This window comes from Hippocampus bargibanti, linkage group LG13, assembly GCF_051943395.1.
Source record: "Hippocampus bargibanti isolate YZ-2025 linkage group LG13, ASM5194339v1, whole genome shotgun sequence".
NCBI lineage: Eukaryota > Metazoa > Chordata > Actinopteri > Syngnathiformes > Syngnathidae > Hippocampus > Hippocampus bargibanti.
Genome location: NC_142746.1, coordinates 5,835,479 through 5,860,439, shown reverse-complemented (window position 1 = coordinate 5,860,439; position 24,961 = coordinate 5,835,479). Strand labels below are relative to the sequence as shown.

The 24,961-nt window shown below is 40.3% G+C and overlaps 2 protein-coding genes across 4 annotated transcripts; both read right to left on the bottom strand.

The window, feature by feature from the left end:
- Window positions 1–21: 21 nt before the first annotated feature.
- pcgf6 (polycomb group ring finger 6) lies at window positions 22–11,630 on the bottom strand. 3 transcript variants are annotated; one of them, XM_089012161.1, is made up of 11 exons: window positions 11,413–11,630; window positions 11,228–11,335; window positions 9,555–9,654; window positions 8,800–8,896; window positions 8,620–8,675; window positions 8,078–8,137; window positions 6,961–7,081; window positions 6,770–6,797; window positions 5,188–5,286; window positions 3,772–3,858; window positions 22–2,749 (listed from the first exon to the last, which is right to left on the bottom strand). In XM_089012161.1, the coding sequence occupies exons 2-11, from the start codon at window positions 11,288–11,290 to the stop codon at window positions 2,699–2,701; spliced, it is 762 nt and encodes a 253-aa protein (XP_088868287.1). In that variant the 5' UTR covers window positions 11,291–11,335; window positions 11,413–11,630; the 3' UTR covers window positions 22–2,698. The 3 variants fall into 3 exon arrangements, with proteins under 3 accessions (XP_088868287.1, XP_088868286.1, XP_088868288.1); XM_089012160.1 differs by having other exon boundaries at window positions 11,228–11,630; XM_089012162.1 differs by having other exon boundaries at window positions 6,961–7,078; window positions 11,228–11,630.
- Window positions 11,631–12,130: 500 nt separating this feature from the next.
- LOC148889129 (RING finger protein 122-like) lies at window positions 12,131–18,302 on the bottom strand. Its single transcript, XM_089011802.1, has 6 exons — window positions 17,363–18,302; window positions 16,143–16,299; window positions 14,541–14,583; window positions 14,404–14,445; window positions 13,802–13,884; window positions 12,131–12,891 (listed from the first exon to the last, which is right to left on the bottom strand). Exons 1-6 carry the CDS (start codon window positions 17,385–17,387, stop codon window positions 12,753–12,755), a joined length of 489 nt encoding a protein of 162 aa, XP_088867928.1. The 5' UTR covers window positions 17,388–18,302; the 3' UTR covers window positions 12,131–12,752.
- Between the last annotated feature and the right edge of the window lie 6,659 nt (window positions 18,303–24,961).

Genomic DNA, 24,961 nt, shown 5'->3' with positions numbered 1-24,961 from the left:
GGAAGCACAATAATTTAGTTGACTATTTAACAATAGAGGGCTTAATAACATTCATCATTTGAAAAGTACTGAAATTCTTTTATTCAAAGTAGTCACAATGACACCAAACATTTCAAAATAGATGTCGTCTTTCACAGAAGTCAATTTAAAATGTCGTCTTTTTCCAAATAATATACAAAATAGAAACCTGAGCTCACAATACTCATAAAAAAAGCACCTTTCAGACTGTGTACCGGCAACAAGTTCGATTGAGACATCTTTGGCTCTGGATTGAGGCAGATTTTTCTGCTCTGCTCCTATTCCCCAAAACCACCCTGACTCCTTTGGGCACGAACCCTACTGTACTCCTACTTGTGGAGAATGGTTAATCTGTCAAAGCTCTCCATGCCACTCTTCTATAGTTTTTTTATTTACTTCTACAGTAAGATATCAGCGCACTGAATGCGCTGTTCTGTCTCCCCCTGTTGGTCATTGTTTAGTTTCTCTTAGTCACTCACAGAAAAAAACATTCACACTCACAACTAGCGTCAATTTGGAGTGGTCAATCAGCCTGTTTTTGGAATGTGAAAGGAAACCAGAGGACGCGGAGAAAACGCCCACAGGCCCAGAGAAAACGTGCAAACTCCGCACAGGGTGTCCGGAGCGGGGATTGAACCCACGACCTCTGTACTGTGAAGTCTGCCCTGTAAACGTTGTTTCAGTATATTTTTTCTGAATATAAAGCTTTTACTTTTCAAGATGATGTAGAGCTAAAATATGCTAACAAATCATTGGCGGTTACACAGCTCGAGTTACATTTGCATTTTCTAGGGTTGACCTCAGCGTGAAAACTGATCCGACTGTGCAAAGAACATAAAATATATACTGTCTGTGTCCTGAAAGCAAAGTACCGTATTTTCCGGTGTATAAGGTGCACCCAAAAAGCTTGATTTTCTTCAAAGGATGACACTGCGCCTTATCAAAGAGGCACTTGTGCTCAACACATTGCTGAGCAGAGATCGTAAGCGTAAAGCAGTGACGTGCAGTCAGGGGCGGCAGGTGAGTCAGTGCCTCACCTGTCATCGAAATATCAAATGACAAAATAAATTAGTTATAGTTATTTCGTGATTTGTACTTTAACGTTCTTTTCCATTTAACTTCACCATTTTTTTTCCAAAATCTAAATTTTCACATTTACCGTTCAAATACTAAGTGGAGACGAGTGGTGAGGCAGCAGCCGGCTGAGCCTCACCATGGATTGCGCAATGACTATGCTAACTGTGCTGGCTTGCTCTGCAGTGAGACCGCATTGCTGTTCCTCTGCATATCGCTATTAAAATGTTCAAAAGCTTTTAGTATATGAACTAAATTTCTACAGTCTAGCTAGTGTATATAATGTACAGTCACTGTGCATTATAAACACTGTACTACAGTGTTTATTTTATTTTTATCAAAACTGTGCATAGGTGAGGCACACAGTTCTGCCTCATGACAGGGGGCGCTGCTGATTACAGATTCTTCTTGCGACTCCTTGGCTGCAGAATAATAGAAATAGTGACAGCAAGCTACAGTAAACAGTTAGCATTTTAAGTGCAACCATCCAGTCATTTTTTCGTGTTGCTTGGCCTTATTTTCAGAACGGTGGATTAATTTCTAAATTGAAAGAATGTTCTAAACTGGAATTTCAATCGAAGCAGGAGATAATAATTCAAGGAAGACCAACACCGGACTGTATAGCTCACAAACGGTGAAGGATGAATGTAAATCTCATGGACAGCTTCTCAGCTTTTTGGCCAAGAAGGATATCATTGAAACTATTCCTGAAGCGACAAGTTGCTCCAGCTCGTGCTCACTGTTCCAGCTTCTACAGCATCAGTAGTGGAGCGCTCATTCTCAGCACAAAAGACTGAAAACATACAGTCGGAACAGGGACGACTTTCTTCACTGGCAATGATCTCCATTGAGACAGAGAGACTTGGACTTCATTTATAAGTAAAGGTAACACGATAATAACGTTTTTTAAATTCTTATTTCGATGCTACAGTTTGTATATACAGTAACGTATCGTTATATCGATATTCTCGGGAGTCAGAAAAAATATCGATATAACCGGACTATCGATATATCCGATCCTGCGGCATGTAAATTTTCTCCTTGCGTTCATAGAAATAGTATCGTAATAAGCAGGACTATCGATATAACCGATATCGATATAACGAGACTTTACTGTATAAAGAATGCTGACATGACATTTTACACAAAACACGTTAACTGTTGCCAATCAAATGGTGAATAAGCTACTCTGTCGAGTTCATATGGTTGTAAGTCTGACTGTGATGACTCACCAGTCATGAACCTCACCGCACGTCACTGGCGTAAAAGGTTGTCATTTTCTTGTGAAAAATGTGCGCAAGGAGTGACCCGCCACTGAACATTCGGCAAGCCCATCTTTAAAACCCGCCTCAAAATTCACTTATACTCTTGGCGTGATTCAGACTTGAGCTTAGTTTGACTCCCTAGCACTTTCTACTTTCTTTGTGACTATTTTATTGCTTGTATGATAGTCATCCATGTATGGCACTTTGTATGCAGCTTGTCTGTTTGAAAGTGCTCTATAAATACAGTTGACTTGAGTCCAAAGTAACTTTCTCCAGTCATTTTGCAGGTATTCTGCGCTACAAGAGGTGTGATACACTATGAGTCGATCCGTTCTTTCCTTTCAAGACAGACAGGACAGGACCAAACCAAAGTGTAGCACCAGCAGACCATCCTAAGGACACAAGAAAAAAAATTAGGATAACGGTAAATAAAATGTTTCTTCGCTAACATATAAATAGCCAACTTCATGTTCTGTACACTGATTTCCAGAGGAGGGTATTCTGTCAGTCCCAACAGAATACATGTCAGTCTTTTTGCAAAGGACTGATAATGATTGTCATTGGCTGGCTTTAATTGTCAATCAATGGCAAACACGAAAGGAGGTCAGTGGTTGGGTGGCCTGGTCGCTACGTGCAGTATTAACCCATTCCCTGCCAGACGATGTACAAAAATGTGTCCACTCCAGTGCCAGGGTTTTTGTCACTTTCACTGAAATGGCAGAACCCACAGAATATTGAGTTTTAGGACCACATAAACATTCATAACAGCGTAAGAAACCTCAGACTCCCTTCTTTCATCAGAAAAAATAGTTAATTCCTAAAGTATATGGGTCGTGAGTTATCTGAGCTTGAAATGGGGACGGCTGTACAAAAGGCAAATGCTGCCCCCGCGTGGGAGAGAAAAACTGCTAGAGGTCTGACCAGCTCTTTATCCCCCCGCAAGAAAAAAACCAAACCCGAACATATTCGGGAATGGCGCTCCACATTGTGCTTTTCAATTCCCGAATAAATTCGGGAATGGCAGTGAATGAGTTAATACACCGAATATTCATATCTAGGTCTTGATACAACAACATATCACCCAGCCCTTGTTCTGTTACACTCTATCATCCAATATTCACCGGAATACACTGGAGCAACATTTTACTCTTTTTAATTCACTTTCAATTCATAGAAAGTCTCAGCAAAAGTTTATTGGTCAAAGTGACACGACATTTTTTTAAAGGCTGATGACAGAAACTTCATTAATGGTTGTTGCTGAGTGGCGAAGATGAAACAGAGCTGAAGGAAAACAAGCAGAACAACATTAGAATGTAGATTTAGTTTGCTATGCTTGGCAGTGTAACTAGCAATGCTGTATTCTTCACAGAAAGAAAGAAAAAAAGAACACACACACAAAAATAGTGGTACATACCTGCAAGGCTTCTGCTCCCGCAACATTCTGGACATCTTTCAGTGACTGATATTTATCCAGGAGATGATCTCCACAAACCACATCTACCTACAAGACACAGAATGGTTAAAAAAAGTGATTCCACACACACGTCTACACAATGACTGTAACTGTAAAGTGTCCTTGAGAGCTTTGAAAGGCGCTTGAAATAAAATATATTATTGTTATTATTATTATTATTATTATGATTATTAAGCGGTGTGGAAAATGGATGGACGGATTGGATAAACATTTGGGCTCAATGTGAACGTTATCCCTGACGCCAAACTCGGTGGCCAAATAGTGTCTTTGTTGATGTCACTTAAAGGACAACCCACGTCTCTGGACAAGTTGTGTCCATATTTTGTAAAATGGCTTCAAATGACTTCTACTGAGCGTATTTTAATAAGATTCCACCGCATATAGCTATATTTTACGTTTTAAGACTCGCGCTGAATATTCAGGAAGTCTTGTTTTTGAGTTGGCGACGAGTCCGTACGTGACGTCACTAAAGGAACATTCCTGACCGAAAAAGACACATTGTAGCAGTCCTTCCATCACGTCAATGTATTTTGCTGTACTTGTTTGGTCTGAAAACCTCGTGTTGCACCAAAAGCCGCCAGAAGAGGGCGACCAAGCTCCATGGAAGGAATTTATCAGCCTGTGGAAACGGGCTGACTAATTCCCGACACGGCTTTGTCGCCATTTTCTGCCTCCCTTGGGTGCGACGTTTCCCACCCGATGCCTCAAAATGACATGGAATAAATTATTTAATCGATTGCAAACATGTATGCTTTCTTCTTCAGAACTATTTGAATCATATTCAGAACTGGATGTGTAACAAGAAAGCATGTTCTCCAAATCTGAAGCCATTGTTTTGATTCTCCAGCAATGCAAGACGTCTTGGCGTGACGTCACGAACTGGGGGTGGGACTTTCTGAAAATGCACAATTCGCAGCTCAATTTTTTTGCAGATTTTGGACACTAAGTTATTTGTATTGGTGTTTTGCATTTGAATAAAAATATGTGTGTTTTGGGTATTTTAGATGCTATAAAACATTTTTCTGATGTCAGTTAGGTAACAAAGTGACGTTGGTTGTCCTTTAATTGAAACTCAGATTGTCTGCATAGTTCGTTTAAAAGTTGTTTTATATCACTGGAATAGTTACAGTCACTACAATTATAATGATTAGAAGACACGAGATGCTGTTTTCCACTTCCGCTCTCAAGGTTCAATCATATGACTGAACAATAATTTGCCCCATTCTCTAAATAAGCTTTGCCATAATGTCGCTCTGCATGCATGCGACAGTCAAGTCGATTCCATGCTGACCTGGTCCGAAACAACCAGGATCAAGGCGACTCTGCAGACTCGTTAAGTGAGTTTGGCCGACTCACCTGGCAAGTTGGGCTGAGCTCCATCTTCTTCCTAATGAACAGCTCCACATGGCGAATGGTGGCATCACCTGACACACGCACATAGGGCCTCTCTAGTGGCTGGACAGCAATGAAGTACAACAGACTACAAATTAACAGGTGTCATCAAGTTGTTCAGGGAGCCCTCAGTTTACAACAGGTACAGCGTTCTTGTGAATTTGTGCACGAGTCAGACAACGCCAGTTTGGCAATTACCTGAATTATTAATGCCACAGTAAAATCATACTGTATTTTCTGCACCACATTACAGGAATCATTACAGGAATATGACAACCCCAAAATTGCAAGAGACATGCTTACAACGCAGAGTTCAAACTTAGAACACAGAAATAGAGCAGCGACAGCGAGTTCAAAGTTAATGAGTCAATGTTAGAACTTGCTGTCGCGATATAAATCAGGGTATAGTGTAGTGTTCTGTTGGCATAGCTTCTGCAAGTAGATGCAGTGTGGATTGCGTTCAATATATGACAAAAAAATAGGCCATTCATTGAACGTGGGCCTCATAATTCTAGTGTGGAAAAACGGCAATTACCTAGATTGTGTGAAAGATACGGTAGCAAACGAACACAATATATCACAATAAATGCGGCGTGCCTTCTTGTTTAGTGTGACAACCATAGCTAAGGGAAAAAAAATGACCAAGTTGGTCACAAAGCATGCCCCAAGCATTGATGACAGAGCGCCGATGCGTATGTGGAACTGTCGCTGCTTGGAATTGAAGCGGATTTACGTGGGACAGGAGATTGGATTGGATATGCCTTTATTAGTCTCACAGCGGAGAAATTTACATTTCACAGCAGCAAAGTGATGAAAGGAATGAAAGTAGAAAAACGAAATACATGAGCTGCTGGAAAGGCAGCCACTCTTGCGGCGCCGTCTTGAAGTCAAAAGAACAAAAAAAAACTAAATAACAAATAATATGACAGCATAGAGACAATATGACAAAACAAAGACACAGAGAGACATTCATTCTTCAGGACTTGCTGTACCCTCTTTGTGATGACATGAGATGTGAGACAATCTCTTTTCATCAATGGATGCTATGTTTGCTTTCAACATTTATCTTGTAGCAGATGTGCACATTTCACCATGACGTCCTTGATCCACTGGTGAAAAGGACGTTTTGATCCTCTCCCTTTTCATCTAGAACTGTGTCATACAACAAAGGGTGCAGAAAGTGCTTAAGATTGAATGACTGTGTCTGTGTTGTCATGTTTTGTTATTTTGTTTGTTGTTTTTTACTTCAAGATGGTACTGCGAGAGTGGCTGCCTTTCCAGCAGGTTCTGTATTTTTTTGTATACTTCTTCCTTTCCTTTCCACTTTCAATAACTTTGCTGCTGTGAAATGTAAATTTCTCCACTGCGAGACTAATAAAGGCTAATCTAATCGAATAAAAATAATGAGAATAAATTCATCATGTCGCATACTAGGACCGTGTATATGCCGAGAACCTCCTGTATTTTTTTCTGCAAATCTGAGTTGCAGGCCAACCTTGACCAAAATTCTCTGAAACCGCCCTTAAAATGTAAAGCATTGACTTACCTTATAACTGTTTATCCCCTCTTCAGCCCTGAAACAAAAATTACAGTCAATACACACATTGCTCATCGTAGCAGCCAGCATCAAAAACATCTGTTTGCATTTCTGTGCAACTTTATCTGCGATATAAACGAGAGTATGTAATATACAATCTGACTTGAGAATGACAATGAGTGCTTCCAAAGCAGACTCACCCAACAAAATCCAGCAAAAGTGACATGTCCAGCTCGGGCGGAATGTTGAGCACGCACTGAGGCGTTGAGTCCTTCTTTTGCCTTTTCGACACCAGAGGAGTTGCAGAGGAGACCCCCACTGCTACCCGGAAGAACAAGAACAAGAACACCCACAACATTTGGATCGCTTTCTCAACTTTTAGCTAACTGAGGTCACCAAAAGATACTCAGAACACCACTGTGCATTACAAATAAAATCAAGAATCTGACAATGACAACCGTTATGTATAAATTACTCAGATGTAATGAATATACAAACACTCCCCAACCTACGAACATTCGAGTTGCGAATAATTGTACAGACGAACATTTTTGCGGGTATGTTTGGACAAGATGCTAAAAGTTAGATTTTGTATTGCGCGCCTTTTTCCGGCCAAGCTCGCTTGCGATTGGCTGGGTACTCATGCACATGCACGCAGACACATTGGAGGTTTCAAGGGCTGGATGTTTACGCGACGGACACCAAGGCTGACCAATCAGCGCCCGGCCGACTATGCTGAAGTGTTGCCAACGAGTTCAGGGCCCTATCCGCCGAGCTCGCTCACGATTGGCTGCGCAGAGTATGTGGGCGGGGAGGAAATCCCTCTTCCCAGTTGACGCTCCAGGAGGACGCGATGCATAACTAAAAAGAATGACTGCTGGCACGTAATTCAGTAATTACGTGCCAGCAGCTTCAGTCATAGCTTACTAAAGACCCAAGGAGGTAGGTGTGACCTTATTTTACGACTGTTAGAGCGTCTGTTTTATACTCCCTTGTTCAGTGTTTGACTTAAACATACATTCCATACAAAATATAACTGAATCAAATTACGTAACAAATTCACCTTACGAACGACCGCTCGTAGCGCATCTCGTTCGTAAGGTGGGGAGCGTCTATAACTCAACAGATTTGTCAAAAAATCTTGACTTTTCTTTCAGTTGCACTTTTTTCCTCTTGAACTAAAAACATTTTAAAACATTTTTCCCCCAACATGGCACCCTAAGTTGGTCTTCAACAGCTTCACTCTTGTTGTTTCCATCCTTTCGTCAGTGCGGTTCCCTGCTTTGTATTGTTTTATGCCCCGTGGAACAACTTTACCTGATTTGGGTATCGCCAGGCCTCGTTTTTTGTAGAAGTTACACATTTGCCCCCTTTCAACTGCAGTATGAAAAATATAAAGCTTAGGTTAGATATCGGGAATTGTATAATCGGGGTGCACCGAAAATGTTCATCCGAAAAAAAAGCGAAAAAAAATTCGGGTTTCAACCAAAATCCTGGTCATGGAAACAACACAGCCAAAATTTGATATAGTGATGATGCAAAGGATCACATTTAATGGAAGTACACAGAGTAGGCGAAAGATTGCAAAACCCCGTTCTTTGCCTGGCAGTGTCCGTGACGTCCCATCATGGCGCAATGCCTTGGACGATGAAAATGATCAGACTCAGGATTTTTTTTTTTTGGGGGGGGGGGGGGGGGGGGGGGGGGGGGGTATTGTTTTTTTTTTGTTATGTATGGTTTTGTCGGTTTTGAACAAGCATTTTCCATTTGGTGCATCCCGAATATATAAACAAACAAATAAATAAAAAAAACAAACCAGGAAATTATTGTAATTGTGTTGATCAGTACAGCATGCTTACCCTCCTCCAGGAAAGGAATCATTTTATAGACAATATCCTGCAGTTGTCTGTCGGGCCTGTCAGAAGATTTTTAATTTGATACAAAAGATAATTCACATGATTGAATATTGATATTGATGTAATGCATGTTATATTGTAGAAGAGCGTATATGACAACGGCAAGAAAACAAATACCCGTACCTTATGTTGTAAAGGGGTTGTGTTTGGTGGACTATAATTGTGCATGATGGACACCTGTTGCTGTAGAAAAAATGCTTCACGATGCAACTTTTGCAAACTACGGAGAGAAAAAAAAGAGCCAAGTTAGATACAGCCACGATTATCAACTTTTTAAACTAACGATATGGGTTACCACGAGCATTGCAGAAATGTAACATACACCAAACAAACATCACGCAAGATCGGATAACATACTGTATGATTACAGGCAGCAAACGCGGATGTCTTTACATTTATTGCTGGAGAACTATCACTTGAACTGAAAGGCATTCATTTCTGTTAAATGCATTTATTTCAAATATTGATGAATGATTAGTGCATCCACTTGTACCGGTACTTGGATCAAACAATCTGATTGAAAAGATCAACTAACATGGATATTCAAACATTCATTTAGTTTAAGAATGTCTGTGTGTCCATAAAGTGTTGAACAAATGTATTAGAAGACCACTTCTACCGTTGTCCTCATTTAATGGCAATGATGTCCCCAAACTATTTCCACCCAAGAATGGTCTGTAGAAGCACTTTTGCCAAGATGACTATTGAAATGCTAAATTACAATTATTACTCATATTCATTCCTTTTAAAATCACCCAGTTCACAAAACACTGAGGTGAGCACTACAATAATACTGACAAAATATGATCATAACTCCATCAAGACAACAGTCAAGTTATAAAATATCGTTTTGACTGTGCACTTTCGGACCTACTTACATGTGTGTAAACACTCCGTGATAGTGGTGGCATCAATGAGGAAGCCGCAGCATAGGCCACATCGGATGTAAGGGTAGAATTGATTGAGGGGAAGCTTCGGCTGCGGATACCAAAAATGAAAATATATCAAATCAAATGTCACATCATTCGTCATATAACTCTGTTTGTTGCTTTCAACCCTGATCTTTAGGTGTCTCCAATCGACACATCATTTGATTTCGGTATGTACCATGAGGGAAAATCAATTGTCCCCCCAGAAAATAACATAAAAAGCGAACAAATTTTTCACACCTATATTAGAGAATATGGGGACACAGTAGCCGACCTATTTGCACGTCCATCTCACAGGTTTCAATACATGTTCTGCCCTACCTCTGTTCATTTTAGATGTTCTACCTGTGCCTGTGTGGCATGCTTTGGGTGCTCTGGTTTCCTCTCACATTCCAAAAACTTGCATAGTAGGTTAAAGGACAACCAACGTCACTTTTTTGTTTCCTAACTGACATCAGAAAAACGTTTTATAGCATCTAAAATACCCAAAACATGCAGTATGATATTTTTATTCAGGTGCAAAACACCAATAAAAATGACTTAAAGTGTCCAAAATCTGCAAAAAATTGAGCTGCGAATTGGGCATTTTCAAAAAGTCCTGCACCCAGTCCGTGACGTCACGCCAAGACATCTTGCCTTGCACGAGAATCAAAACAATGGCTTCAGATTCGGAGAATATGCTTTCTTGTTACACATCCAGTTATGAATATGATTCAAATAGTTCTGAAGAGGAAAGCATACATGTTTGCAATCGATTAAAGAATTTATTCCGTGCCATTTTGAGGCAACATTGGGGGGAAATGTACAACCCAAAAAGAGGCAGAAAATGGCATCCAAGCTCCTGTGATGAATTAATCAGCCCGTTTCCACAGACTGATAAATTCCTTCTATGGAGCTTGGTCGCCCTCTTCTGGCGGCTTTATGGTGCAACACGAGGTTTTCAGACCAAACAAGTACAGCAAAATACATTGATGTGATGGAAGGGCTGCTACAATAATAATAATAATAATACATTTCAATGTGTCCTTTTTTCGGTCAGGGGCGTTCCTTTAGTGACGTCACGTATGGAGTCGTCTCCAACTCAAAAACAAGACTTCCTGAATATTCAGCGCAAGTCTTAAAACGTAAAATATAGCTATATGTGGTGGAATCTTTGTAAAATACGCTCAGTAGAAGTCATTTGAAGCCATTTTACAAATTATGGACACAACTTGTCCGGAGACGTCGGTTGTCCTTTAATGGAACACTCTAAATTGACTCTAGGTATGATTGGAAGTGCTAATGGTTAAGGTCAAAGCACAAACCACTGGAACACAGTTTTTCACATAATGCACAATTTAAAAAATGCATTCTACTGAACGTCTACTAAGGTAAAATGGCTTGCAGCTACACATTCAAGTGCATATCGATCATAAAGGATGAAACAATTGTGAATTGTGTTCAACATACTATCCCTGAAACAGTAAAAATAGCACATTTGTTCATATTGAGGACAGTTGGAGCCCACTTAATAAAGGGTGTTACACAAACTTTTAACTGGTAATGTGTAATTTTAAACCTGTTGCTAGACTCAAATGACCAAGTTCTAGTAGACGACCTGGGAGTGTTTAACAAGTAGTTACCTCGTCTTCGGAATCACTGCTCGATAACCCATGGCTGGTGGGACCACGTGGAGAGGTTGACATTCCCAACAATCGGGGACCCACACCACACAAAAATAACAATGCCTACTGGACGTTGTTATTGTAATGCAAGTTAGAAAAACGAGTCGATAAACAAAACGTAAGCTTAAAACTATAGTTTTTACCAAGTGCAGAAGGTTAGCTTTGTACTGCTACTTAGGTTTGAAGTTATCCAAACACAGCCAATTGCACGTAGACCTTCGCTGTAGTTAGTAAATTACTTCAAACGTATGCAAAGGGTGTGGCATGGTTGTTTAGTAATGGATATCACGGAGAAACAAAAATAAGAAAAAGAAAAGTCGCGCAGGAAAAATCGACACGTGCACTTCCTATGTTGACTTGTGGTCACGGTCTCCTCTTCTGAGCGACACAGGGAGCAGTGATCGAGTATTGCTTCCGGTCTGCAATTTTCACAATAAAGTGCATCTGTGGCTGCGTCCAAAGTCACAGCCTCAGGAAAGGCTATACACTGGCCACGTTACGATTCTATTGCGTTACTTCCGGCGCGACTCTACCAAACTCGTGAAGACTATCCGAATTCGGTCAAACCGGTCTCGGCGGCGACTCGGAGGAGCCTTTAAACGTGTAGAAGGACAAGGACACCACCTGCAAATTGTTTTTCTACCATTTGGAAACCGCGCGCATACAGTTGCGCCGGAACTGACGATGTTTGAGGTAGGAAAAACCCCGGCCTTCTGAAAAACGCAGAACACACGCACACATGTACACGCCCACACGTAAATGCACACGCAGGGACACACACGCACACGAACACACAAACACGCTGCTTGGCTAAGGTCCACAACATCAACAAGTTAAAGTGCAATAAAAGTTTTTTTTAGTTGTATTGATCTTTTGGCAAAAACAAAATCAATTTGTTCGCAATATATTTTCATTTGCAGTGTTAATACATACGTAGATGTATTCGGATGCACACTGTACATGCTGTACACACACATTCTGTACATATACACTATCAGTTTGAATCAATGTATGCAGTTTTGATATTTATTGATCACAATATAAGATTGAATGTGAATGGTTATTCTCAACTGTCCAACAACCTCAAATTTATATGTAATTAAATAAATACACATATGATGGTGAACCGTCTGTGTAAGCTCTACCTCTTGTATTGGTTGCCAGCCAATCAAAAGTCACAGGTTGGACTGGTATTGTATAATTATGCCAGCCATGAGTGTGTGTTGAAGTACATTTACGAATATATGATATGTTGAGTGAATTGAATCGGATAGTGGCCTTGAAAAGCACTCCACCTTGAAATGAGAACTCTGCAGTTATCAAGGGATCTACCATATTTATGAACACTTATTAAACAGCACAGTCACCTCCGAGTCAGTCCTTCTGCTAAAGGATTTGTCTTATAAAAACGTTAATGGACTGGAGTCAATCTGGTGGTTGAAGAAATAGGTGTCGATCTGCTAGCGCTGCCAGGTATTGCACATCATATTTGTGGTCCTTCTCTGACCTCCAGGAGACCCTGTGGCTGCTCAAAGGCTTGTGAAGGCCCAGACTGGAGGCGGCATATTGGCTTGTTGCACATTGGGCAGACACTACGGATCTCGAACCATTTTAGTAGGCACCTGAGAAAAACAAATTAAGGATGAATCTTTACTCTGTAATTGAAAGGATCATAAATAGAATAACATTTACAATTTTACATATTTCATTTATAAGGGCCTTTCAAAACTCTCACGGTCACTTTACAGTCACAGGATACACTGAGGTAGACCTGCTAACCAGTCAACCACCATAAAACACATATTTTCAAAATACTCAATACTTCATGGCATGGCTCAGTGGTCAATTGGTTAGCAATTCCGCTTGTCAGTGCTGAGGTTGTGGGTTTCAATGCTGCCTGTGTGCAGTTTGCATGGTCTCCACGGGTATTGTTTCTTCTCACATTCCAAAAACATGTATGGTTGGTCAATTGAATGCTCTAAAATTGTAAAAATTGGCTGGCAACCGGTTCAGGGTGTCCACAGCCAGAGACAGCTGCGATAGGCTCCAATCCCCTTCAAATCTTGTGAAGATAAAGCGGTTTGGCTAATGCCGATTACATTTTTATCATGTTTAAGGTAACTCAGGTGAGTACGTAGTGATCCACACATTCCACGGAACAGCTGCCACTGGTTTTACCACTCCTGATTGGAGCAATGATAAAAGCCAACGCTCCAGGTATGGGTAACACAAATTCTGGATGAATCATGTGCTTGTTCAAGCACATAAGGAAGTTGCGCTGTCAGGAATGTGGTTATATTTCATTCTCCAGTATTTCCTAAGAAAACCGGCCAGGCCTTTCTCAGCTTCAGAATTTGAAGGGAAAAATCCGCCCCACAGTCTATTGAAATTTATACAGCGGCATGTCAATTCAGTCAAGTCTTTTTACATGTCATGAGTAAAAGTGCTTTTTGAAGCTGAATTCGTCAGGGATGTGCCTGTTCGTTTTAGTGTCTGTGTCAAATAGCAATGCTTTGCAGTTACATAACTTACTTCTTATGAAAAGCATGGGAACATGGGCACACTCCAAGCTCATCTCGGCCGCGAAACTCTTCTAAACACACCGCACATGTTTGCTGCAAGGTGGAAATAAATTAGATAATCAGATTTCATTTCCTGTTTGGCACTTGGTCTCAATATTAGATTAAAAAAAAATATATATATATATATATATATGTTCCAAAAAGTGAAAGGCAATAAGCATCGCAGAATAGATTGCCTTAGAACAGGGGGTGTCAAACCTCTCCACGTTACATATAGCGCGCACAACAAATTAATGAATAACCAGTTTTCAAATGTGAGGTCAAGAATAATGACTGTTATTGTGGTTTACATACAACTATTTGAAATTTTGATTTGGACTTTAGCAAGCATAAAGGCACTTGACACGCTTCATTTACTTAAAATGTTATTTTACTTAAAAATGATGAGGCGGGCCAGATTTGGCCACGGGGCCTTGACTTTAACACCAGTGCCTTTGACTATTCTAACTCTATAGGATCCTAATGCAGTACTATTTTCAAGGTGAAGCGGTAAGTTTTCTTGTGAATCTAGTGGAATTAACAAGACTTCCTATTACCCCACACCGAACTTACCCCAAGAAGACTCAGTTTCTTCCCATCTCCTTTGAGAACAACCTGTTGGAAAGCAGTAATGTCAAAATGCATTATTTTTACATTAATAATAATAATATAGGGTGTGGTTTAGTGCCACATTTATTTTACTGTATTACCTCATTGTAGCCATAGTGTTCTCTTTCACCTCGCCGCCGGAGTCTGTGAAACACATTTACATTTGAAATGCAAGTCTGTAATAATCAATGATCATGAACATTACATAACATTCACTCTGGGGCTGCATATTGGTCATGAACTCAACATGTCCATCATGCTTAATGCATCATCCGTGTCAGTCTTTCAACAAGTCTTGTAATTCACACAATGGCCAAGGGGTTGTCCATCCAAGCTCACACAATGTGGCATCTTTCAGAATTTGCAAAAAGACGGTCAGAACAGATGTTAGAATTGAATGTTTGGTGTGAGATATTTTTGGGTCAGAGAGTGAATAAGCTTTTCGTCTTCTGATGCTGATGGCCCGGGTGCATAAGGTTATGTAATACAATATTTTTCCACCCCGAAGATTTGGCAGATCCAAATGGGTTTTTGACAAAGGGCAACTTCTTTCCCCCCAAAACCATGGTTGTCAGAAGGAACACTGATTAAACCAGAGTAATCCCTTTTAGTGGTCTTCATTTGTGTCATTTGTTAAACAACAAATCGTGTGTGATTTATCTGTCTTGTGACAGATAGGAGATCTGTCCCTACTTCTGACTATAAATTGACTTTGATAGTGTCCAACCACAGCCTCCAACAGAAATACGTGTGTCGATGTGGAATTGCAAATCAGTTGTGTCCAACTGGAGCGCACCGAGGTTTGGCACTTATATTTGTTAGACAATCCTTAAAGAACAACCGACGTCACTTTTTTAACTGACATCAGAAAAACGTTTGATAGCATCTAAAATACCCCAAACATGCAGTATGATATTTTTAGTCAAATGTAAAACACCAATAAAAATGACTTAAAGTGTCCAAAATCAGCAAAAAATTGAGCTGCGAATTGGGCATTTTAAGAAAGTCCCGCCCCCAGTTCGTGACGTCACGCCAAGATGTCTTGCATTGCTGGAGAATGCAAACAATGGCTTCAGATTTGGAGAATATGCTTTCTTGTTACACATCCAGTTATGAATATGATTCAAATAGTTCTGAAGAGGAAAGCATACATGTTTGCAATCGATTAAAGAATTTATTCCATGCCATTTTGAGGCTACATTGGGGCAACAATGGATCATCAGAAAAGAGGCACAAAATGGCGACCTCCAGTGGCCCCCTCCGCTTCCACAGGCTGATAAATTCCTTATATGGAGCTTGGTCGCCCTCTTCTGGCGGCTTTTTGGTGCAACACAAGGTTTTCTGACCAAACAAGTACAGCAAAATACATTGATGTGATGGAAGGACTGCTACAATGTGTCTTTTTTTTGGTCAGGGATGTTCCTTTAGTGACATCACGTACGGACTTGTCGCCAACTCAAAAACAAGACTTCCTGAATATTCAGCGCGAGTCTTAAAACGTAAAATATAGCTATATGCGGTGGAATCTTATTAAAATACGCTCACTAGAAGTCATTTGAAGCCATTTTACAAATTATGGACACAACTTGTCCGGAAACGTCGGTTGTCCTTTAATGCATTTTCACTGTTTTTCACCGGGTATCTCATCTTGGCCGATAGCAAAAGCAAGTTATTTTTTGTGAATGGTGCCGATGATCACATACCTGAATAGGTAACAGCAGAAAATGAGGCTCAGCATTAGGATAAAAAGTCCGATGCCCAGAATGATGATGTAGACATTGAGTGGCAAATGGAAAAGCTCTTCAGGTGTCATCTTGCAGGAGGGGTCAGAGTTCTGCAATGCAAGGTCACATCGACACCCTGCAAAGATGGGGATGAGTATACTAAATATGTAGATAAAATAATTTAAAAATAAAAATATGTTATGAACACGCCATAAAAAATAAATACACACTAGTATTTAAAATCTATTTAAATTTAAAGCCTGATTTATAAGCTTTGTATTTATTATTATTTATGATTGTATGATTCCATAGAACCAGCAACCACAAATGATTGAATATATACACAATACCAAAATATATAAATATAAATAATATCCAAAATTGGATAAAGGCAAATCCAATCCAATCCAATACGATATTTGAGTAAAAGTGTAGAAAATTCCTTTTGGGGTGTATCCATCATAATCGTAGTTGATTCAAGGTAAAATAGAGGAATTTGTGATGACAATTTTGTGTAATATTAGCGAATTATTGGTGTTTTTTTTGTCATGTAGCAGGGAAACAATCCACAAATGCGGGCGGTCCTGTCAAGTGGGAGGTACACGTGCTGAATACTTGTTCGCTGTGCCTCTCACTGGATCTCATCCAAAGAAAAAGCACTGTAAATTTAAAAAATGAAATTCTAACTGGATTCCTTCAATTGTCACAGAGTCTCTTATACTTTATTTGGTTATACTTTTGAAAGTATATCCCACAATATAGATACGATTCACAATGGTCCAAGATCATGTGCATTCAATTGATCAACAGCATCTATCATAAATGTGAAATAACGCTGGAAAAAAGACTACTTTTCTCAAAGTAAAAAAAAAAAAATACATTGGTGTTTTCATCACGTTATCAAAAGAAGACTTTGTTGGTTTTGAATAATTCTGGGCATATACTGACAGATGTAATAACGGTTCAAATGTCAAATAAAGAGACATTTACTTTCATAACTCTCCGAGGCTACAATTTCATCTGGTCTTCATTGGTTGAGCATTTCATTCATTGAGTAACGGTCAGATTTGAAGTGGATCTTTTAAAAAATAACCATCTTTCATCATGCAGGCTCTCCGTTATCTTGGTGCAACACAATAAATGGAACAATTACGTAATAAAGACTCAGTGTTGGTTTAAATTAGAAAATAAAAACTCACCGTTACACCACTGAAAGGGTTGCATCAAATTTTAAAGATTGTATCGATTTAAAAAAAGTCTCAAAAATCTTCTGGAGAGTTTCACAACTGTAAATCGCCCAAAGGATGGCTTTCACAACTTGATGTCTTCAGCTTTTTAGAGTCCCAATAATTTATCTCCATGGATTGTACAATGAATTGAATTCCTGTAGCCAAGAGGCAAGCAGTTTCTCAACAAGTCATCACCGGCGTAACAGGCTGCTTATTTGAAGTCCAATTACTCTATCAGAGATGATTTACGACCAAAACCTGGTAGAAACATCCTCTTTAATTCCCATGGGATGAACCTAGAACTATTAAATGTCCTCTCCCTGCATCGCATGAACAAAAAGTCTTCAAGGTGGAGGCCATGTGGGAAAACGATGATCATATCTGAATTGAAAATACTTCAATTCCCATAACAGCACTCCCTGTCGCTTTAGTCATCAACCTGCATTGTGCTTCCTCTCCCACTCATAACATTGTCACAAGCTCTCTCCCTCCTTTCTTTCTTTCTGCTCCGCTTTGCTGTCTTCTCTCCTGTTTTAGACGTCCCTTTTTGTCTCCCTGGCTGTGAAAACTTGCCGTGGCCAATTATGGAGATACAAAGAGAAGGGGGGGCATGAATGGCAGCAACACAGCCATCCAAGCAAGCAACCTCAGTGTTCTTGTGGAAAGCAGATCTTCATCTCTTCACCTGCATTCCTGCCGTGAAGACACAACACAAAAGGGACTGTATGATGAGAAAAAAAATCTTTTATCTCAGGCTTCTGTCTTTCAATTTCCTTTTCCAGTTCTGATGATTCTAGCCGTCCTCGTCTCTCTTCTTTACTTCACGTTTATGGAGCTCTCAGTTTGTAAACAGATCCGTGCTCATGTGATTCGGTCTCTGCATCACAGCTCTGCTTTCAGTGCCCCCTCCTTATCGCTCAGTCTCTCTCACTCTATCACTCTCTCTCTCTCTCTCTCTCTCTCTCTCTCTCTCTCTCTCTCTCTCTCTCTCTCTCTCTCTCTCTCTCTCTCTCTCTCTCTCTCTCTGTCTATGCCTGCCTGACGCCCCTTTTGGGCTTTCCCTTCCACCTCCCCCACTTCTTTCTCCTTCTTTGGCAGCTGCAAGCTATTATTGAACACAGTTTAAAAAGACAGATGTGGGACAACAGCATGATCTAATGATTGCTTTAAATATTGACACATGGAGCAGTGATATGATGCAAGACGAAAGAAATGTGGTTTGGAGATTGACATTTATTATGTAATAGGGGTGTCATGTGTAATGGAGTCAAGAAAGGAATAAGTTTGAATGAAGACAATTAGGTTGATAAATGGCTTAATAAATGGTACCAATACCGTATTTGCGTTATAAAAATTCCGACACCAACGTACTGCAACATTCTAGATTAGGTTTAACCATGAGTGAGAGAGCCTTATTTGATTTTAGACCTTTTTAAAATAAGTAATATCAGTTTAGCCTTAGAGCAGTGGTCACCAGGATGCCCCAGGGGGCTACATGGGTCGCCCGCAGGCCAATTCAAAAAATAGCTCACCAGTGATGAGATACTGTGACTCCTGTAGAAGCGATCAATATTGTAGAAGCGATCATTCCAAAACGTGGACACTGGCAGATGTTTATCAAAAAGTGTGGCCAATTGATATTACATATTTTTATAAATCGTGAAAGTGATCAGCACGATTCACGAATCATTATTACATGCAAAGGTAGTTTGAGCAAATTCATTTTAAAAGTGCATATTATCTATCAAACAAGCAGCCCAGGCACTAATCTTGAGCCATGAATCAGATCTTAGTTTCAAAAAGGTTCGTGACCCGTGCTCTTTTGTAAACCAGTCAAAGCATTAGAATGGTAATTTTCGGGTTAACCACTCGAAGAAAAAAGAAAGAACAGTAGAATTTCAGATTACAATGACAATTTCAGAATTGTTTTGCCCATGATCATATTATCACAAACAAGTTTGATGTGTTTCAATGGTCTTCTTTTCCTTTCAGCTTTTCCCTTCAGGGGTCGTCACAGCGAATCAGTGTCCTCCATCTAACCCGGTTTTGTACATCCTCTTCTCTCACACCAGCTACCTTCATGTCCTCTTTGACAACATCCATAAACCTCCTCTTTGGTCTTGCTCTCGGTCTCCTGCTTGGCAGTTCAAGGCTCAGCATCCTTCTCCCGATATAGTCACTCTCTCTGCTCTGGACATGTCCAAACCGTCTTAGTCTGGCCTCTCTGACTTTCTCTCCAAAGCCTCTAATATGAGTTGTCCCTCTAATGTACTCATTCCTGATCCTATCCAACCTGGTCACTCCCAAAGAAAACCTCAACATCTTCATCTCTGCTAACTCCAGCTCTGCTTCCTGTCTTTTCTTCAGTGGCACTGTCTCCAGTCCAAACATCATGGCTGGTCTCGCCAGCATTTTATACACCTTTCCTTTCATCCTAGCTGAACCCCTTCTATCAGACATCACACCTAACATTTTTCCAGCCTGCCTGGACACGCTTCTTCACCTCTTTTCCACACTCTCCATTGCTCTGCACAGTTGACCCAAAGTCATGTGTTTGAATATGACTGTTATTGGCTGGCAACCGGTTTAGGTGGAAGCCTCCTACTGCCCAAAGTCAGCTAGGATAGGCTCCCGCACGCCCCCTGTCCCTTGTTCGGATCAGCAGATCAGAAAATGGAAGGATGGATGTTTGGATATTACAAAGTGATGTGATAATCATTACAAGGGTGAGAAATGTGATGGTAGGGTCAGTTATGGTAACATGTAATTGTTTATATACAGTGGTTCATGTCACACCTCGGCCTTCTGTAGTGCTACATCTGAATCAATCCTCAGCTGCCACTATAAAAAAGTGTGGTGTGATTTACTACATGTTCTGTGCTGTACTAGAGGGAACAGTTAGCCACGAAATAACTCGTGAAGAAAGAAATACTGTCATTAAACTGTTCAAATTTTTACCATCAATGTGTGGATTAATGATATGGGTTTAGAAGTCGCTCTTTCACACCAGGTCAGAAGTCGTTTTTTCACACCACAGAGAAGATAATTAGCAAATGAGAGCAAAACATCAATAATAACCTCATAAAATTGCCATATTATTTGCTATTTTTGCTAGTCGACCTTTCCTAATGATGTCCAACTTTTCTTGAAGTCCGTCTTGAAAATGGCTTTAACAGTAAATCTGCAACCAAATCAATTTCTTCTCCTCCTTCAGCCTTTGTGGATTGACAAAATCACTATTAAATCAACGCAATATATTTTCTTATGCAGCTCGTGACTGATACAATGTGCTAGCTCTAGCCAGTATGCTCTTGTCACTAGCGGCTAGTAGTAAGAGCAGTTTTCGCAAACTATAATTGCCGAGTGACTGGCCAATCATTGGGTCGGTCGGTAGGTGGGTAGGTAGGTTGGTAGGTAGGTAGGTAGATATGGAGAAGGGTCACTTTAAAGAAGTGCATATTTGAACAAAATAATTCATCAATATGATGCTACATGTATATAGTTTTAAACTGAATAAAGCTTAGAAAATGTATCCTTCAACAAATTGCCCATTTGAACATAAACTGTAAAGAGTATAAAAATAGAAACCCCATTAAACAATCTCCATAAAACAAATTGAAGGGGAAATAATTGTCAAAGGTGTATAAATGGTTGACACTCCACAATATTTCCGGTTTAGTATGGCTTTCCTTATTTTTTACTCTGGGTTTTAGACTGGATCTTATTGCAAGGTTGTGGTGGAAAGTTGCATAATAAAGAATGCAGCAAGCACGTGTCATATTTCGAGTAAATGAGAAATGTCGGGATATTCCAGAAGTCTAACCTGCATTATATTTTAGAATCAGACTACTTGCCTGAAGTTTTTTTGTATGTACTACTTGCCATAAAAATGGGCAGAGCAAAGTATTCTCAATGTCATATTTTGCTAATAATCACAAAAGTTAAAAAAACAGTTCCTGACTTCATTGCTTGACACATTCTTTTGTATTATAACCCTTTCAGTGACAGTGGGTACTACAGTGGACAGTTTATCATGTTATCAGGGTGCATGAAAAGGGTTCAATAAAGTTATAATACACAATTGTAGCACCCAAATGCACTCACCTTCCCTTTGCCTTCTGCCTGATCAGACCTTTTGGGATGCAGGACTCTGGAGGTTGCTGATGTGTACCAGCTGGCCAAGCAGAATGCCGCTTTTGCGGTTGCTGAAGCAAAATCTGCGGTGTTGGAGGAGTTCGGCAAGGGCATGGAGAATAACTTCCAGACGACTTGGAAGAAATTCCAATCCACCATCCGGCATCTCAGGGTGTGGAAGCAGTGCGCCATGAACACTAGTGTATTGGATTGGTTGCTACTGACCTCGACTTGGAACATTGTGAATTGGTAGGTAAGAATATACTTCAAAGACCTCCTCAATATCACTGACGTGCCAAGAAGATTTTGGATTCTCTGAGGCTGTTTCTTTTTTCTAGACTTGAAGTTGTTCAAATGCTCCTTTCTAGTAAGGCCTCAGGAGTGGAAGAAATCCGTCCAAAGTTAAAAAAGACGCTAAACGTGGTGAGGTTATCCGGATTGACACACTTCTGCATCATCCCATGTCAACTTCAGACAAAGTGCTTCTGGAGTGGTACACTTTGTGTGGTTCTCATTTTTAAGATCGGAACTGGATTTTTCCAACCACAGAGGGATCTCACTCCTCAGTCTCCCTGGTGAGATCTAGTCAATGGGTGCTGGAGAGGACAGTTCATCTGGAAATGTAATCTCAGATTTAGCAGGCGCAGTGTGGTTTCTCTCCTGGCCATGGAACAGTAGACCAGCTCTACATCCGCTGAAGTATGTCACTCTTGATGCAGGTCAAGGTGCTCTTCTTGGTCATGTGATAGATTACAGCTTCTATTCAAATCAAATCAAATAGCTCATTATCAATTTTAAAAACCTGAAAAGGAATCTTATCTTCAGTTAGTACTCGAGCATAACTGCTTTAGACTGACACATTGTCTGCCGTGAGTAAGCGCACGTAACACAGAGAAAGACAGAAGAGCGTGGAGGTGGGAAGTGAAAGAGGTGTGTGCTATGAATAAAGGGGTGTTAACACCTACTAAATTATGCTGCTCGTATCTCTCTCTCTCAATCTCCCTCCCTTCCCCAACTCCATCTATCTATCTATTAATTTATTGTGCAGCATATCTTTACATGGTTGCAGCAATAACAAAGCGCTTTACAGAACATTTCACACAAAATATATTTGTGACAATCATTACGGTCGCAGTGGTGCTAGAGCCTATCCCAGCCGTCTTTGTGCCCTCAGCGGAGGACAACCGTAATTGGTTGCCAGACAATATTGGGGGACAAAAAGACAAACAATCATTCGTTCTTACACTCACACCTATCGGGAGATTTTTTTCAGTGTTCAATCAGCCTGCCATGCATGTTTTTGGAATGTGGGAGGAAACCGGAGGACCCAGGGAAAACCCAAGTGGGCCCGAGGAGAACATGCAAACTCCTCACAGGAAGGCCGGACCAGGTCTTGAACTCATGACCTCGGCACTGTGAAACTGGTGCACTAACCACGACTACCAGGCCGCCCAGACAACACACAAATTTATTCTTTTCCTTTCGGCTTTTTCCTTCAAGGGGTCGCCACAGCGAATCAGTGTCTTCCATCCTCAGAGGTTTGATCCGCATGTTTGTTTTGGCCAAGATCAAATAATACAAAATAATACATAAAAATGACAATAATACAATAGTAACAAGGTAATAGTACTGCTTGTAAATGTATCATGGACTGTAGTGTTTCAACTAAACGCCGGGTGTGCCTGTGCGGGTCTCTGTGAGTTTCTGTGAGTCCGTGTCGGTCTGTGTGATTCTGATCTTCTCTGTCCCGCGAAGCCTACTTATAAACGCATTTGCACGCGTGGGAAATGCGTCAGGCTGAGACGCACTTGAAAGACATTAAAGTAGCCGACTAGAAAGGGCACTTATAAGGCGGCGCACTTCAAAGGCGTACACAAGTCAGCGCTGCGGTGCCACAGGTATACCATAACTATCACAAATATTTTCAAGAAAAATATACAGTAATTCAGTTAGTGCTACAAAACTGTAAAATAAGGAAATTGATATTCGTATGTACCGTTGTGTAAATGGTCTATCAGATTAAAATCGATTAGAAAATACTGGGAGATCAATGTGCCTCGTTTTTACGATTTGGATGTCTGGCTTTTGGGAGCCGTTTACTGAGCGAGTTGCTTGTTCTGTAGCCACAAGGGGACATAAGTCCCAAGCCCGGATAAATACAGAGGGTTGTGTCAGGAAGGACATCCGACGTAAATGCTTGGCCAAAACAAACATGCGAATCAAACCTCTGACGATGGCACCGTGGCGCTGTGGCGACCCCTGAAGGGAAAAGCCGAAAGGAAAAGATGATGATGTCTGGCGTTTCTATCGACATCGCTAATAGTTTTTTTTCCAGCAGAGGTCAGTACAGATACACATTTGAACTCAATAGCGTCAACCACTGATGAATCAGAAGATGGCGCTGCTTATTGTTGATGTTTTGAGGTTGTCTGAAAGCATGGACTGGAGTAGTCACTTTTGGATTACATTTTCTGTTCGATGGCTATAAGTAAAAATTAAGCACCAAAATCAGATGAATAAAGAAACATTGACTAATATAAAATTAAAAAACCCTGAAAAATAAACTCTTTTTCACGCATTCAGCAGATGGTTGAGACAATAGCACAAATACGATGTTTATCGTGATGGCCAACACATAGTGTGGAGTAATAATACATGTAAACGAACCGTCACGCTTCAACCAGACTTAACAAGCTATAACCAGCCTTCACCGGACTCTCCTTGCTCTCCCCTGAACTTCGCACATGTATAACAATACATTCCTCCTTGTTTACTTTGAGGGGAGTTCAATTTGTATGTAGAAAGAAAGACGAAGACAGGAGGACTTTTTCCTGTTTCTCTACTCGAAATAAGATACTTCCAGAAATTGACTTGTAGAAAAAAAACTCTGTTATGATGTCTTGATTTGTGAGTGTAAGCTTCATTAAGCCAATAATTTATGGTTTAGAGGAAAGTGAGTACACTGAACAACAGCGTTGAGGAATAACATTTGGTTTCCTTTTTAATGTGAAGAAATCATAGCCACAACGAAAGTGGCGCCTAACAAAATCGACAGTGACGTTTTTTAACACAGTACGTTTTTTCTTTTTCTTTATTTTTTTTTAAATGGCGATTTGAATACAAGTGTAGTGGGGTTCGAATAACATACAAAAATGTACTTTTATGTGACACGTGGAAAACAAACTTTAAAATATGTTTGAGATCAAGATTCTGACATAAGCCAGTCTGACACAGAAGAGCGATATCTGCTCTGTGAAAACCAATATTTGCCGAGCTGATGAATCATCAAATGTGTAATTAATATTAAGCAAGAGCTTGATGACAAAAGAGTTGATGACAAAACAAATCATAAAAAAACAAAAAAGACAGAGGTTATTGTTCGCAACCATAATGCTGCGCTATGATTTTACTGGTCCAATCCACGTGCTATCAAAT